Source organism: Hakea prostrata, chromosome 6, assembly GCF_041222555.1.
Source record: "Hakea prostrata isolate BN-2017 chromosome 6, UWA_Hpros_2, whole genome shotgun sequence".
In the NCBI taxonomy this organism is placed as follows: domain Eukaryota; kingdom Viridiplantae; phylum Streptophyta; class Magnoliopsida; order Proteales; family Proteaceae; genus Hakea; species Hakea prostrata.
The window spans coordinates 22,725,768-22,742,721 of NC_142605.1; the positions used below are offsets into that span (position 1 = coordinate 22,725,768).

At 38.0% G+C, this 16,954-nt stretch overlaps 1 protein-coding gene and 1 pseudogene across 2 annotated transcripts; one reads left to right on the forward strand and one right to left on the reverse strand.

The window, feature by feature from the left end:
* Nucleotides 1-2,556: 2,556 nt before the first annotated feature.
* Nucleotides 2,557-13,075, forward strand: LOC149012669 (keratinocyte-associated-like protein). Of its 2 annotated transcripts, XR_016174019.1 has the most exons (6): nt 2,557-2,679; nt 3,293-3,458; nt 8,473-8,524; nt 9,125-9,191; nt 12,219-12,594; nt 12,681-13,074. XR_016174019.1 is itself a non-coding variant. In XM_089159120.1 (5 exons), the coding sequence occupies exons 2-5, from the start codon at nt 3,303-3,305 to the stop codon at nt 12,307-12,309; spliced, it is 366 nt and encodes a 121-aa protein (XP_089015246.1). In that variant the 5' UTR covers nt 2,557-2,679; nt 3,293-3,302; the 3' UTR covers nt 12,310-13,075. The 2 variants fall into 2 exon arrangements, 1 of the variants encoding a protein (XP_089015246.1); XM_089159120.1 differs by having other exon boundaries at nt 12,219-13,075.
* Nucleotides 13,076-13,577: 502 nt separating this feature from the next.
* LOC149012670 (chalcone synthase 2 pseudogene) lies at nt 13,578-16,490 on the reverse strand (annotated as a pseudogene).
* Nucleotides 16,491-16,954: the final 464 nt, after the last annotated feature.

Sequence of the window (16,954 nt, forward strand, 5' to 3'; positions counted from 1 at the left end):
ATCAAATTAACTGTTTGGTTAGCCTGAATCTTTGGAATGAAATCTGTAAATTCATCCTAAAAAGACATCTATGGAGTCATATTTCAAATGTTTAATGTTTTTATAGTAGGAGCGAAATCTCTGGATTTCACCTCATACCCATAAATCTACAGATCACGTTTTTAGTGTAAAAATGTGAATCCTTAGATTTCATGAATTCAAGAATTCACACAACCAATGGGTATAAATCTCCCATTTGTGAATCCAGAGATTTGAAATCTCTGGATTCGTGTAACCAAACAGTCTCTAACATACTGGGAGAAATTAGGTTCGAATATTGCTCATCATTTACTCACTAAGATTGAAAATAATAAATATTTATTCAATATCATTCCTTTAAAATAAATTGCTACAAAATTTTACAAGATTAAGTAAAAGAGAAGAACTTGCAATTATACTTCTTCATTATATGAGTAGCTGGCAAGTTATAAGTTTAAGACCAAGTTAAGCTAGAAGCTAAGAGATCTTGATTAACTATAATTACAACCCCTATTTGGTTCTTGGTTCCGCCAGCAGTGGCAAGAGGAGATTGCAGACAGCCTTTTTCAAAAGAAGAAGATAATAGATGAAGATTGAATGTTAAAGAAGGCAATTGCCATGGAGGAATTAAGGAAACTAAGGAACAAGGGCTAGGGTATTGAGACAGACACCCATTTTGTAAAATTTAATTCAATAGAGATTAGTTTTTGTATTTTGAAAATTTTCTAAACTTAATAAGTTTAGTAACTAGTTTACCCACTCATTAACCGTTGCATTTTTGTCATTAACACACTTACATGGACAATATCCGTTTTTTTTTTTTTTTTGCCAAAACTGGACAATATCCGTTCAAATGCGAACAAAAATCCATGACAAATAGGGCATATATCAACTTCTTAATTGACTGAAACTCACCCTTAAGAAAGAATATTTGTTTACCATAATAAAATCAAAATTTCACATAAAGCTAGGGTCAAATTAAGGTCAGTCTGCCCTGGGTGCCCTCATTGAAGTTCAATTAAGTGTATCTACATTAACTTTTCAAGAAAAGTGAAGCATTTCGTCATGACTCACCTATCATAATGATAAATGGCTTGTCTCATCATGATTTGTTCTGGAGTTCTCAAAACTTCTATTGGTCCATCTCCTAGGGGCAGAGAATTCATCATCGTTGTCTCAGTTGTGCTTCCAGGCCTCTGGGGAAGTTGGAATATGATAGCACTCATCTTAGATGGGCTTACTACTTAGATGCTTTTAACAGTTATCTACTCCATACTTGGCTACCCAACATTTACCATGTGTACAATAATTGAATATTTGAATTGCATACTTCATGGTCCTCTCCTACTAGGGAAATGTCCTCTCAGTGTTCTAATGCCCACATCAGACATGAACACTGTCTCATGACATTCTGAACTCAACTCACTTACCACTTTAATGTACGAATAAGCCAACCCTTGGAACATACTACATCATTGATTCATTGGAAATAATAATAGTGTTATTACTTTGATATGTTTTCTCCTTCTACCAGGAAAAAAAAGTTAGTTTTCTCGGTATCTTAGTCTTATGCACTCTTACAAAAAAATAAATAAATAAATAAATAAGAAGTCTTCTGCACTTGAAATTCTATCATCACACCTCTATCCCATATTATTCTCACAACTTTATATTTAAAAGATTGTAATTATGTATTCGCAACCATATTTTATGACAGCTCAGATTGTGTGTGTATTATTCCTAGTTAAAGCATGCCTTCTAATAGGTTTTTTTTTTTTTTGAAAGAGGCACAACTAAGGGTGTGTTTGGTAAGGAGCCAAGGAACAATTTTTTACATTCTTTCGTTCGTAGAACGCCAAGAAGTGTTTGGTAAAATGTGTCGTTTTTCTGTTTATAGAAAATGAATTGGTCCAATTTTATTGTCCGAGAATGTTTTTTTATAAAGCAACTTTAACTTATTTGGTCGTTTTAAAAAATAAAAAACATGTCAAAATTATGTCAAAGATAGATAGTCAACTCAAATTTCATTCACATTCAACTTTTAACTCATTTCTTCTATAAAAAAAAAAAACAAAAAAAAAAAAAAAAAAATCTTCAATGCCTTCATAAGAATTTAAAACAAAAAAAAAATCTCAATCACCTCAAGCTTTCTAAGCACAAATTTTATCAAACCGTCAAAATTGTGCACAGACCAGTGTTACCCAACATGCCCTAATAGTGTTTAGCTCTTCAATTTTGAAGAAAACTCCCCCACGAGTTTATTTAGTCATGTCTAATATTTTTAATCCATTGGTGATTATTGGATTTACCTTAACCCTTAGATTAAAATATTTCATATGACTGAATCTTATAATTCATTGGATAATCATTTGGACACCACTCTACAAAAAGATTGGGTTTTTACAATCTTGGTCGGTTGGTCCACAGTTGGACCAGAGTTGAAAATCATGGTTCTTAGCTATCCGGTTCATGGGTTTTTCTTTTTGGTCCGACCAGTTTTTACTGGTCCAGTAGTGGCTTGGCAAAGTTTGTCAAACTAGAAAATTGATCTGCCGAATGCGCTAACATCGATCTCTCTGCAACTCGATCTATCACGTTCTTGTCGATCTCTCTGGTGTTTCTGATCAGAACAGACGGAAGCTTGGACAGCTTCGATAACTGGTAAAAGAATGTCTATAGTGCTTCTCACTCTCTTTCTCCCTCTCCTTCTCCCTCTCCAATCCTGATCAGAACAAATGCTATAATATCATGACCTCCCCTCCCTTTTTTTAAAGGTCTGTAGTTAATTGACATAGTTTTCTTTTTCTAGGCACATATAAATTTTATTCATTTTGTACTTACTTTTGGAAGATCACAAGTTTGGGTCTCAGCCGTTCTTTGTTGTTATAGGGTTTAGATTTGTGTTTGTGTTACATCACTTCATTGATGAATAATTTTAACGGATCATGGCGCAGCCTCTTTTTGTTGGTTAATTCTAGCCTTTTTTTTTTTTTTTTTCAATTTTTTTTCATGGAATGGGCAAAGGAGGATTAGGTTGAAAATGTAATTTTTGTGTTAGATGCTCTGACATTCTATTTCTTCTGTTTGATTTTGGTTGGAGTTGATATAGGCTTCTACCTCTAAAGGGTTTATTTACTTTTTAGTGATAGTCGTACAGAAGAAACAATGTTATGATGTTATCTTTATGCAGTGATCAAGTTGGGTGTCTGTGTGAACCTGGAATTTTCTTTGAGTTCAGGATTTGATACGTTATTTGTTACATTTGTCTGTGCAGCCTCAACTTCATGGCGAGTCCAGGAAGCTCCATGTTGTACTCTTTCCTTTTATTCGCTGTCATTCTTTCGCTTCAGGAAATGTACAGAGCGAAGTTGGCATCGACAGAGTTGTTCACCATTCTTGGAGGCTTCATTAGCTCTCTTTTATTTCTTGTATTGCTTACAGTGAGTTTCATAGAATCTTGTGTCTAATTTACCTGGCAACTCTTATCATTTAGCTTGTTTCAGTATCACAAACTCTAATATATTTGCTTCTATGCAAGTCTCTGATTGTACTTTTGGAATTTATGTCTGTATAATTTGTATGCTAGTAATGTTGAAGATTGTCTAAAAGTTGATTTTTGCAGGAGGGAAATTACAAGGTGAATTATGTAAACTAGAACTAAGGGAACTTTATGAGATTTTCTCATAAGAAAGGGGAAATTACTTCCCCCTGTATTTTAGGGTTGCTAACAACCAACTCCATTCTGTTAGTCAATTATTGTTTAATGATGACACCATAGGTTAAAACAAATTCAAGAATGCCCAAGAACCCTTTAAGGGTACTGAAGCGACCATAATTTCTAAACTCATCCTGGTTCATGCATTAGCCTTTTTCTTCATCGTCATCTTCTTCTTTTTCCACTTCCTACTACTACTGCAACCTTCTTATTGCTAGTCCTGCCCCTTTAAGGAAATTTCATTATCGAAAAGTCTAAAAGGCCTATTAATGTTGTTGGTAGACATTGAAGTGAGCTAATCATCTTCAAAGCTGCTGGTCTTCGACCATGGGTGAGGCCATTATTGAGAAGAGGGAGAAAGGTTGAACTTCGCTCCTTGTATGTGTAAAACGAGAAACATCATCATCTTCAGCCTCAGCGTAAAACTGGTCAAATGCACCAGATCAGACAAGACATTTGACAGGCATGAAAAGAAAGAACATGGAACAAGGATATTAAGAAAAAGGAAGGAAAGAGGCCCAAAAGGGAATGGCTAGTTCTTGTCAGTAAATATCAAAAATGAAGAACAGAATGGAGAGTGACAATAGCAGAAGTGACAGCCTAGACTTAGCAATTTCGTTGGGGAATGTCGCCATTGGCTCTCCACATCAGATCAGATCACACATTTTCGCTGCAACCGATTTTTGTGTACTTAATGGTTCAATCAATTTGAAAATTTAGTTTTAAGCCTGTTTCATTGTGACAAACATAGTGGAAAGGGAAGCTTTTGTCCTTTGCGGGCCGAGTCGTGCTCATCCAATCTGTCCTCCAATCTTCGTACTTGTATTGGAGTGGTATTTTCTCAATCCCGAAATCTATTATCCAATCCATGGAATCTCTCTTCTGTGCCTTCCTTTGGAAAGGCCAAGAATCTTCCCAATTCCTCCATCCCATCGCTTGGGACTCTGTTTGTCGTCCCAAGTCTGAGGGAGGTCTCGGGATCCGCCGTATTCTTGATGTCAATTTGGCCTGCCTTATGAAACTCATTTGGAAGATTGTTTCTAAGCAGGATTCGATATGGGTTTTGTGGGTCTACTCTTACCTTCTCAAGCAGGACTCCTTTTGGATAGTTTCTTGTCCCTCTAATCCATCCTGGATTTGGAGGAAGATCCTTCTCCTCCGTCCTCGAGCTCTTACTGCGATTTCTATCCAAATCTTGGTAGGATCTACCATTCTTTTTTGGCTTGACCCTGGCATCCGTTGGGCGTTCTCTATTCTCTCCTCGGCCCTCGCGCTGTCTACGAGACTCGTATCCCCAAATCTACCACTTTTGATGCCTTCATTTCCAATGGGTCTTGGTCCCCTCTCCCCCACCCCAGTCTTGCTCATGTTTGGAATGCACTCCCCCCTATCCTTAGTCAGTCACGTGACTCCACCATTTGGTCCCCATCCCCCACTAAATCTTTCACCACTGCCTTTGCTTGGAACCTGCTTTGCCCCCACCACCCCCTGTCCCTTGGTCTCGGCTGGTTTGGTTCAAAGGTCACATTCCCACCATACCCTCACTCTCTGGAGAGCTCTAAACCTTGCCCTCCCTACCCAATCATTCCTCATTAGCCACCATATCCATGCCACCCCTAACTGTTCCCTTTGTTGGAATGCTTCAGAGGACATTGAACACCTTTTTTTCACCTGCCCCCTTTCTCGGTCCCTCTGAGATAGAGCCCTTGCCTCCATTTGGCCTTGTTCAAGACGATCTTATGGCTTTGCTCGGGATTGTTCTTGGTTCTTAAGAAAAATTTCTGGTCACTCCATTTGCGATCGCCTTGGCAAGTTAGTTTTCGGTGCCACCATCCACCATCTCTGGTGGGAGCGCAACATTAGAAGATGGACTTCCAAATCTCGCTCTCTTGACTTGATTTAGAGTGCCATCTACTTTGATGTATCTTCTAGATTGCTGTCTATCCCCCATCCCCCTGTGGTTGACTCCCCCAGAAATAGGTTAATTGTTAGTTTCTGGGGTCTCAGCTCTTCTTTTACTCCCCCCTCTTGACCTCTTGAGTTCCCTTGTGTGCTTGTCCATTTTGCTTGTTGTTTTTTAATATAATTATTTATTCATCCAAAAAAAAACATAGTGGAACTGGAATTACAAGATTTTTATGAACCTTGATTGAGTTTTAAGATAAAAATAAAACTGTTTGGAAGGAAGAATGGTTGCAAGAAGTCTTTAGTACCTTTTTTCCTGTTTCAGTAATGAAGTCTTCAGTTTCAAATCAAATCAAGCTAATGAACACCAGATTGAACTGTTAAGACTGGTTAGAGAATAAACAAACAGTAAAATACTGAAATATCCAAAAGCTCCAAAAAGTCTAGAAGCGCTGGTGATGTTGTCAGTGGATGCTGAAGCATGCCAATTGTCTTTGAAGCTGCTATCTTCAACCATTGTGGAGTTGCAGCAAGAAGAAGGAGAATAAACAGCAGGGGTTGGGGGTGGACTTGCGGAAGAAAAAAAAGAAGAGACAGAAGCAGGGGCAGGAGTGGAGTTGCAGGAAGAAGGATAAAGGTGGAGAAAGATTTTCCTTTGACTTTGTAAGTTTCAGTAGAATAGCCTAGAAGGGTAAGATGTACATTTCATTTCAACCACTAACAGAAGACTTACACCATCAGGTTTAATGGGGCTTCAAATAATTATTTCAGAAGTTGGTTGATTTCAAGCACTTACAGCATAGTACAGTGGTGTACAAGTAATTTTCCCTATAAAAGAATTAGGGAAACCTCTGTGTCTGAAACTGTACTGAGGCCCCTCCCATCTTCCCATTGGCTTGGTAGATTTGATTCCACACCAAGAGCGTGTAGAGTGAAAAATAAGATTAGAAGTTAGAAATGCTTCTTTATGATAGGACATTGAACTAGAAAATGGCGCTCTAGAATTTAAGTGTATAGCTGTTTCAAAACTTATTTGGGTAATAAAAGGGCGTACCCAGTGCCGAAGCTCCCACACTGTGGGGTCTGGGGAAGGGATTTTCTAGGCAGCCTTACCCCTGCTTTTTGCAGAGAGGCTGATTCGAACCCGCGACCTCCAGCGCGCAATGGAGAGACTCCACCATTGCGCCAGGCCCGCCCTTCATCATTTGGGTAATATTTTCATCATTTCAGAATTCTCAAAATTTCAAATAAAATGTTGTTTAAGAACCTTAATAATAACCTGCTTGGGGCAGAATATACGATTTGGCTTCAGTGCTGCGCAATTAATGCGCAGCACTGAGCTGCGAATGGTCCGGATCTAAAGTGGTCTCAACCACCCTTTTTTTTTGGGTTTCAGTGTAGTTCAAAAAGTGAAAAAAAAAAAAGAAAACCAAAACAGACCACCAGAATTCATCCACACCATTCGCAGCTCAGTGCTGCGCAAAGCAATTTCCCAGAATATAACTGATGTTCAATTTCTCAAAATGGAGAAATGTTATTGTTTCACCTGGTGTTCCTTCTGCAGAGCCAAGTATACTTGTAAGACGTCATCTGTTGTGTATCCATTAAGAGCAGAATTGCTATAGACTTCATGAGTGAGAGAACATTTAATCAATATTTATTGGTTTTACTGGAAGCTGGACCTTTGTAAAAAGGAACTTGTTGACTTTTACCTAACTGTATTTTGATTTCAACTTTGAACAAAAGATAAACCTTCTACAACTTTTAACCATGCTACACTCTTATTTTTCAAACTATTTCTAATTTTGGAAACAATTTTGTGCACCATGTTTCCAAAATTTTGTGCCTTGGCTGCAAGGCAAAGTCACAACATGGGATAAATGAGAAGAAAAGACACTCTCAGTTTGAAGTAATCTGCAAAACATCTTACTGCATCACCAACCTGCTGGAACAGTCGTTCAAAGTTACCGGTCATTGGATTCTCGAGGCCATGATAATCTACAGAGGGAGAGGGAGAATTAAGGGAACTGTTTGCTGTCTTTTCTGTCTGCAACTCCAGGTTGACCATTGTGCAAGTTCCATTCTCTAGCAATGAAAGGAGGGAGGAATATGAAGGAGATAGAAAGATATGGAGAGAGGAAGAGAATTGGTCATCACAAAGGAGGTAGAGCCATTAGGGCTGAGGGAGGATGAGAGCTTTACTTATTTAAGGCGGATGTCAGTGAGTGAGGCTCTTTTCTAGGGGGTTCCACCGGTGTAGGTGTTCTAACAGATAACAGAGGCAAAAAATGCCTCACCAAGGTGGAGGGAATCTGAACAGTTCTTAAAGTGCTATACATATTTGCAATCAAATCTGTTTTTGATTGAATGGAGGCTTAGTTATGAATTAGGCCTCCCTTCCCCCTCTCCCTTCTTTATTCTGTGGGGTCACTGGGATGTTTGAATGGTGTAAGACCTTGAGCTGGCGGTCATCTTCTTTTTACCTAATCATTTCATTTGGGAGGCCTAATTGGACTTTTTTGTTATTGGATGATGACACTGATGTATAAGGTAGCTTCTATGTCGAACACACCATTCTAATGGAACCCAGACCTTGCAGTGGCTGGAGCCTCATGCTCTTGGTATCCATACAGCTTTACTGGGGATGAGGTCAATGACCCTTATGCCTGAATAGTTTTGTGATTTTGTTAACTAAATATGTTCTGATCATTATTCCAGGCAGGTTTTTTTTTATTGATGGTGACAACCCATTTTCTTAGTATTTTTGTCTGATAACTAATGCGTAAGCATGTTTATTGTTGGATTTTGAGTTCAGCTTTTTATTTTCTTTGCAGTTCATTGGAAACTTCCAGGAGACATGTGGTATGAGAACTGGTTGGGGTGCGGGTAAGGGAATTTAACGCATATTTGCTTATTTATTTGTATCCTATCTATGTTAAGAATATTCAGTTGGAAGTTCATCCAAAAAGGTTTCAGAAGTACTTGAGTTCTGTTCCTTGGGCACTGAGATTATTTGGTGAATACGCCTTTTAATTAGTGCTTCTTGAGAAAATGAGATTGTGGCATTGTACATTATTCAAAGATGAGGAGTATATGGAGACCTCTTCTCTTCACATACATGAAACTAAACTATCGAGAGAGGTTGGGGGGGGGGGGGGGAGCCGTTGGATGTTCCCTGTCTTGAAGCCTATGAGTAGCACTCCTATAATCACCACCTATGGGTGTTCCTGGAGCAAGAGGTCAAAGGATTAGGTCTCATATGCATTGCAGAAATCTATATGGTTAGGTTCAATTTCTCAAATATAATTAGATGCAACTTTCAAATATAGTGCTGTTTATTTCCAGATGCTGCTACCTACCTGTGACCACTTTTTGATGTGCTATAGTCGTTGTTTAGGCTTGTCAGGGGACCTAGAAAAGAGTTGAAAAAAAAAAAAAAAAAACTAGTTTCTGTATTCATGTTCTAAATTTTTGTTTCTATTGCAGTCCTATTGGCGGAAGTAATTGCTCTAATTGCTGCTGGCACTGTGCATCGAGTTTGTATCACAACATGGTAATGCTACCTGGTTTATACAGCTTTTAGCTCTCATGTTCCAACTTCCAAATTTCCAAATACTAAACCATCTTGCTTCAAAGCATTGGTGTGATTGTTTCTGGTTCATATGACATAACTTTGTGGAGGAAAACCATGGAAGAAAATTAATTACAGCATATTTATTTGTTTTTTGCACTTTGCATGCTGGAGTTGCTAGACTATGTCCTGTCATGCCACTTGGGAACCACATAACAGAATACCACGCACCTTAAATGACTGATTGAACCAACACCCAAGCTGATTTTGTTGTGAATAAACCTTTTGTGGTAGGTTACTGGATAATTACATCATCTTGTAAATGTTGCAGTCTCTGCAGAGTAAAAAGTTCCCTCCAGACTGTAGCCAAAACAATCGAAACAGAAGCCCCTTCTCTCCAATTGCCTTGTGAAATATTGCTTTCTTCCTTTGTCTATCATCTTAACCCCATCATATCAAGTCCTGTCTTCAAAGCGTTGAAGAAGCACACTGTAGTGATGCCAGTTGTTCGTCCATAGCCAAGTTAATCTGCCATCCCTATAAGATGCCTTGTACATGGTTCCACTACCCTTCGAAGCTTAAGGATCTTCTCCACCCTGAGGAGCTAGTCTGGGTTTGTTGAGCCATCCTGGAGGTATCTAGAATAAATGCATTTAACCATAGGCTTTTATCCCTATAAGAAGCAGTCCACCATAGTTTACATAAATAAAACTGCAACATTCATTTCCTTGATTCCTAATCCAGCTTCAGTTTTTGGGTTGGCAAGCTTATCCTAAGCAATTTAATCCATTTTTCCACTCCAAATAAAGTCCCCGTCTATAGGAAATCAGAGAGCATGGTCTCCAACTTGGTCACAACCCTATCAAGCTAATCAAAAGTACCAGGTGAGTAGATGTAGCTTCCCTGTAACACAAAATTTGGAAGTTGAAGCTGTCCTGCAAAAGATAAATATCTAGCCTACCATTTTCGAGCTTCTTCCAAACTGAACCAATGATGGGAGAGTGATCTGCCATTGGTAATTTTCCTGTAATAAGAGGAATGCCAAGCTATTTAATAGGTAGCCCGGTCTCCCTAAATTCCATGAACTTCAGAAGTTGTATCCTAGCTGTTTGAGTAAGGTCCCCTATAATAATAAAGGACTTAACTCTATTGAGTTTCAGCCAAGAGTATTATGAATCTCCTTTAGAGCCCCCAAACAAGTCATAAGAGAATCACAGAGCCTTCACAAAAAATCATTGGAACATCAGCAAACACTAGATGAGAGAGCAGAAGCTCTACAGTGAGGCAGTAGCTGAATCTTTCCTTCCACAAATTTCTCACCATCCTAGAAACCTTTCCATGGCTAGAATAACCAAATATGGGGAAATGGGGTCCCTTGTCTGATCCTCTCTTTTCCATAAAATAGCCTTTTGGACCGCTACTGATAGGATAGAGAATGTTGGTGTCTCCACCCAAGTTCAAATCCAAACATTGATGTAAAAACTATGGTTCTTGCATGTTAAATGTCATAAGTGGATAACCAAAAATCGGAAGAAGAAAAAAGGATCCAGCATACTGCAGCGACTATAGAGGTCGTGCTGAACATGATAGAGCTGAATAGTATTTGGTGTGTATTTGTATGTTATAACTTTACTGATAATGGACATAAAAGAACCTCAACTAAAACTGGGGTGAGGGTGGATCATGGGCAGGGTCATTTCAGAGATTCACAAATAAAATAAATTGACTTTGAAGAATAGAACAACAATTGCAAAATATTCAAAATAGAAAATAATATACTAGCAGTTTAGATTAACTAGGACTCTTAAAGAGATTGAATCATTCCCATCAGTTCTGATGGGTGTCTCCTCCAGAGACTAGAAAAGACGTGCAATTCGAAGAATCAGTGCTAGGTGGATAAGAGAGGAGAGAAAGAACCAAAAGGAGAGAAAAAGGATCAGAAGCAGGAGGTGGCCAGAAACTCAGCTTTGTTTTCTGGAACAAGTTTTGTATTTCAAGTGATTATAGTTGTCTTATTTGATCTGAAAATAGACTAGAGATCAATGACTTTCCGACTGCTGTCAGCTAGATAAGGAAACCTTGGATTCCCCTCACTTATTTATATCTACTCCCATCTTTAGGTTTAAATCTTCCTTCAAAGTTGTAGAAAAATTCATGCTATCATAGCTCCGTTGAACAGACTCTTCTTAAATCTGACCTTAAGTTGCAGAGAGCCTGTTCACTCCTCGCTTTCTGCCCTACTTCAAATGTTGGGTTGTATTTCATGGTTCTCATTTCACTCCTTATCTGCTTATGATGACGTGGCTGAGAGAGTCTGGTTGAATTTGATTATCAAACAAGTAAATGTACACTAGGTGAATGTGCAACATGGGCATAATTGGTTGAGAAATGACAATTCTGCCATAATTTGAATTCATTTATATCTTGCTTAGCCACTGAAAACGTGAAGTTATATAATCAACAATCTTTTGATCTGCTTCTAATATTCAAACACTGCATAAACATCAGTAAAGGTCTTCACTGTCATGCAGTAGTGAGCTGAGTGATTACATTCGTTCTTTTTATTGCATTTATATGTGAATCTTGGCTGGAAAAATTGATGCTTCAACAGAAACCACAAGTAATTCTGGCTTATCACAGAAGCAATCCCCAGCATGAGCTAATGCCTCTAATTTTGTGGTTGCCATGTGATCAAGGGATTCAGATATAGCGATTTTTGTACTACCTTAAAATGGTGAAATGGTTTTAAAGTTTTCATGCTTTGTTACTGTTGGACATCGTTATCTTTTAACGACCATAAGAATATACATGATGAATGCCAATCTTGGTATAATAAAAGTGACAGTCACGTAAGGGATTTAGGTCATGATTAAAATCTGCAATTTGTAACTGGCTCATTGGATCCTTGTTTTGTAATTTTTCCAGGCAAAAATGACATGTAGCAAAATCTGTTGTGTTCCTTACTGTAGAGGAAATGTCTTTCTTATTGTTCTTTTTATTCCAATGCAGCTTCTTGTTCTCTGTGGGATTGCTGTATGAGGTTAACAAGATTTCAGGGGTGATGCTTTCCACCAGTGATGGCAAAACGAAGAGGCATTAAGCAGAGAGCTATGGGTTAAACTATAGTAGCCCATCTATTTCCATTTTTGGTAGACATCTTTATGTGAACCTAGTCTTCTTTCCCAAATTGATTCAACTTTGTCATTAGTTAATGTATTAGAATCAGTTTTCCATCAGCAGAATTCGAAGATATGCTAGTTGAAGTTTATATAGTTCCCAGAGTAACATGAATCCTAGTTGTGTGAATCCAGTGCCCTTATGTTGAAGCGCTAAGCTTTTGGAATTGAAGTCATGACTGTCACTGGTTGAGATACTTTGCCCATGGGTGAGCTTAATCACTGACCTACTTCGCTCACAGCCTCCTTTCTTCCCCCAAGAAGGGTTTTTTTATGCTTTTCACTTGGGTTGCAGGGGAAGAAAAAGGGAAAAAAGAAACAGAAAGGATGCTAATGATGTTGGAAGATTCGAAGAACCATTGAATTTAAACTTGTGGAATTGTTTTAGGATTTATTTTCTTTTATTCGTTTCTAATTATGGGTTAGGAAAAAAAAAAGCTGGAAAAAGCACCATGACAGGTTGTGTGGCCCTTGCACTGGAATGCACAAAATAATCGAGCTGCCCCTTGAATAAAATAAACCCATATATGTATTTATGTGCTCTCACTAGCCCTTGTGTTTGTGTGGGAGTTACACAATGTGATAGAAATCTCTTGTCCTATGATAATGTAGTTTTCATTCACTTAAAATTGGTGTGTGGGTGTATATATGGATAAAAATCTCACTATCCAAAATGACCTAAACAGAGAACTTCTTTATTCCAAACTCTAAAGGGATCAGCTTTAATATTCCCTAGTTTGATTGCTAGACTGGAAATACCTCACTGAAGCCATATATTTCGTGTGAAATTTGGCTTAGGATGTAATTTGATCCAAAGTTTCCTGAAGGTGAAACAGCAGTAGAAGGGATATGACCTTCAATAACCTGTGTGTTCAAATAGTAGAGGATCACCACCTTGATATAAGAATTTGGTTTGAGAACTAGCTCTGGGTACTAATTAGGGTTTTCATGGTTGTCCTCTCATCAGAGTTAAGGTTGGCCTAGTATATTATGTTGATGGATTAAAGATCTCGAAGAAAGAGAGGCTGTAGCATTGAGTCATCTGAACATTACAATAAAGTAATTTAATATTTAAATCAATAGAAAGACAAGCCATCTAGGTGTTTCATATTAGGAGGCAACGATTGTAAAGAGAAGACAGAATGCAGTGATATATCACTAAGCAAAAATATGAAACAAAGAATTGAAAAATAGAAAAAATGAATTGAGGACATGGTCATCATCTAGAGGAGGAAAACCCTTGTAACAAAGTGCAACTAAAAATTGATGCGAGTTCGTAAAAGTTTGCTAGCCTAGATCGTAACACTTTGTAAGACAATTGTCTCCACAGTTAGACCTAATCGAAACCCTAATAACATGCCCCAATTGAACCCTTCTTCAGTTGCGGTTTTCTTTTCTTTCATACACTTATTCCTCATCTCACCCAAAATGAACATCACAGGGTCTTCATGTTGCCATACTTGCTCAAGACTTACCTTGAAGCCTTGAATTTATCTTCCTTCAACCCAAGGGTTGCTACAATTAAGTCCAAAATTGCTAGTCCACCAGGGTGAGACACCCAAAAAATAGAGTTCCAATCATTAACACTAATCTTGCTAAATGCTTCTTCCAAGCATTTCCTGATGTTGGCGGAGATAGTTTTGGCTACATCTTTGGATAAATTGATTGAAAACTAGTTTAACGCAAGTGGCGTTCAGCCATATCATCTAAGTCAGGGAGAGCTCGGGTACCTACTGAGAAGAGTTGGAAAAGTGGGCGTTCAATTGACGTGTCAGTGTCTACACCAACTATTAAAGTTGCAGCACCACAATAAATATTGCTTGTCCAAACAAAGTGTGCATGTCGGTCTCAGTGGGTCCCCTGAACCCATTAACAGAGTTCAACTCCGAGCAAACAACGAGGACATGAACACCTTTGTTGTTCTCTGCAAGGTCTTTGACAACACGAAAGACGCTACCACCACCATAGCAACCTAGATGATGTCAATCTAGATGATACATCATCACATGTTTGATAGTAGGCGGAAGACCAAGGAGCTTGATGAGTTGGAAATCCGCACCAGGTGCATCAACACTAGAAATGGTTGTAAATACAATATGGGTGATCGTTGATTTGGGCTGCCCCCACTCTGATGGCTTTCAATGCTGCTTCTTTAGTCAACTTGGGAACCTCAACAACCATAACATCTTGGCGTGCATCGAGTGTCGCAGCAGTAAGGTTGTAGAAGTCGGGGTTTGCCTCCATAATTTCCTCAGTCATGTAAAGATGCCTCTTTCTTATTGTTGATCTGTCACAGATTTGCTTAACCTTCTCCCTCAATTCAATCACATGCTCACTCTTTGTGAATGTGAAGTAGAAATCTGGGAACTCAGATTGATAGACACAGTTTGATGGGTTTGCTGTGCCGATTTCCAGGACTGTGGCTGGACCCTGCGAGCGTCGAGCTTCATAGATTTTCTGCAACTGATCCCATTACGTTTGGTTCTTCTGTGAATCCGAAATACAGGGATGAACAAAGATGCACAGAAAAGCTATAGAAACTAGCAGGCAATGACTTGATGAACTTGCAAGCTAGACGCTCAGGTATCTATAGAAGACAAGCTTGAACGGATCATTGTCTGGTGCCAAACATGTGCATGATCTCTTTGACTTGGAAGTTACCTTCGTTTGATTTAGACTTCGTGACATTGACTTGTATGAGCTGCCAAGATAAAAAAAAAAAATTTCTCCCTCATTTTAGAATGGCGAGTAAGATGACACTTCAGAATAAGTGAACCACAGAGGCCTTGTTTGACTGATTTATATCACAATTCAAGGTCGATTTTACAATCATATTTCACTAGTTTGAGTCGCCAAAGCTGAAACGATGCATCAAAACAACTCAATCATCAAATTATAATTCTCCACTTTGAAGGTGCAGTTCACTTACATTAAGTTGATCAATTGTTTGAATTTGGTCTTTGTCTTGTTACATTCTTCCCTTTTTTTGGGGGTAAATTTTCTTGTGACATTCATGGTCTCCATTTTATTGTTTTTATGATAGAAGAGGACAAGATAATTACAAATATACCCATCAACATGCATGGATACTTACACTAGTAATTGAATTGGGACTCCAATTTGTACTTTAAACCTATATTTATAGCAGAACTCTCACAATTCTCACTTGGCATTCAAACAAAGGTGATCCAATCAATTCTCTAGGTTGTATTTGTTGGAAAATGGGCATAAGTGAATGAAAATCGTTCATTAAGAGGAGATTTTGTGGTAATTAGTGCATGAAATAAATTATAGATGGTTGGGTGTTTCAAATCCAAAAGGATGGTTCATGCATGAAATATTGATGAACATTTTGGGTATTACATTGCCCAGCAAGGTTCATGAATGAAATGTTGTAGGACTTGAAAGGAATGTTATGGGATTTTTCATTTCCCAAGGAGTTTTTCATTTCCCTAGCTTGGTCCATAAATGGCCAAAGCTTTTCGTTTTCTTAAGCTTATTAATGAAATCCTTATGGTAATATGGTATGTTTATTGTATTTACCAAAAATTTCTACTATAAATTAAAGATCCTTCCTTGATGAATATGAGATTTTTGGGACTTTTTTATTTTTTGATTTAAGAGTAGTGCTAAGATTGCTTTGAAAGTCTGTTAATGTTTTGTGAGTTTGTTAATGTCTTAGAGTCAAGTCAGCTTTTTGAAGGAAGACACAATTCAAGTTTGCTATAGTGGTTTACATTGTGCTAGTAAACCGGTTCGTCATTGTATTTTGGAGGTAATGGCTCCATAATTGCATTATGGGTCGGATGAATTGCATAAACTTATGGCTAGACAATATTCTTGGGTGATCTATATGATGACAAACACCAATTTTAGTTTTTACTTTGGTGTGAGATTATAGAGTCATATGGATATTGCAATGATCTCTTGTGCTCATAGACCATCTTGACATAAAATAGCTGAAAAAATATGTTCTAAGGATTGGATATTGGCCACATTTAGAATAATTATATATTGTTATCTAGCTTATGTACTTTTCTATTGAGTGCAAGTAGATGAAAATATTATATGGGTGGCTAGGATTATTAATGTATACTAATGCCATGTTCGACATTTCAGAAATTAAAAAGGTTAAAAATAGGGTGATAACATGAGTGTAGTTAAGGCACCGACAAGCATCAACTCAATCACCATGAGAAACATGGATAGTTGAAGGATTGAACTTCAAACTTAGAAACGAAAGATGTTGTTTGGTTTAACAATATTGAATCTAGCATGATTCTTAAAAGTGGATCCTCCAATTGTTGGATAGGATGAGTTAAACGCACTAGTGGTGTAAACTGTTGACTTGTGGAAATAATATGATTTCTTATGCCAGAACTATGTTCTAAATGGTTTGACTGATGCACTTTATAGTGAGTATAACTCAAGGGTTTTTCCAAAGGGATTGTGGGAGTCTTTGGACCACAAGCACAGATCTGAGAATGCTGATATTGAAAAGTTCTTGATGGGTCAGTTCTTGAATTTCAAAATGGTGGTCAGAAATAGTGATGAGTTAAGCTCTAGAAT

Excerpts from the sequence above, each read along its gene's own strand:
- LOC149012669 (XM_089159120.1), top strand. The coding sequence starts at position 3,303 with ATGGCGAGTCCAGGAAGCTCCATGTTGTACTCTTTCCTTTTATTCGCT. Across the intron at positions 3,459-8,472 it reads TATTTCTTGTATTGCTTACA|TTCATTGGAAACTTCCAGGA; the intron begins GTGAGTTTCATA and ends TTTTCTTTGCAG. Across the intron at positions 9,192-12,218 it reads CGAGTTTGTATCACAACATG|CTTCTTGTTCTCTGTGGGAT; the intron begins GTAATGCTACCT and ends ATTCCAATGCAG.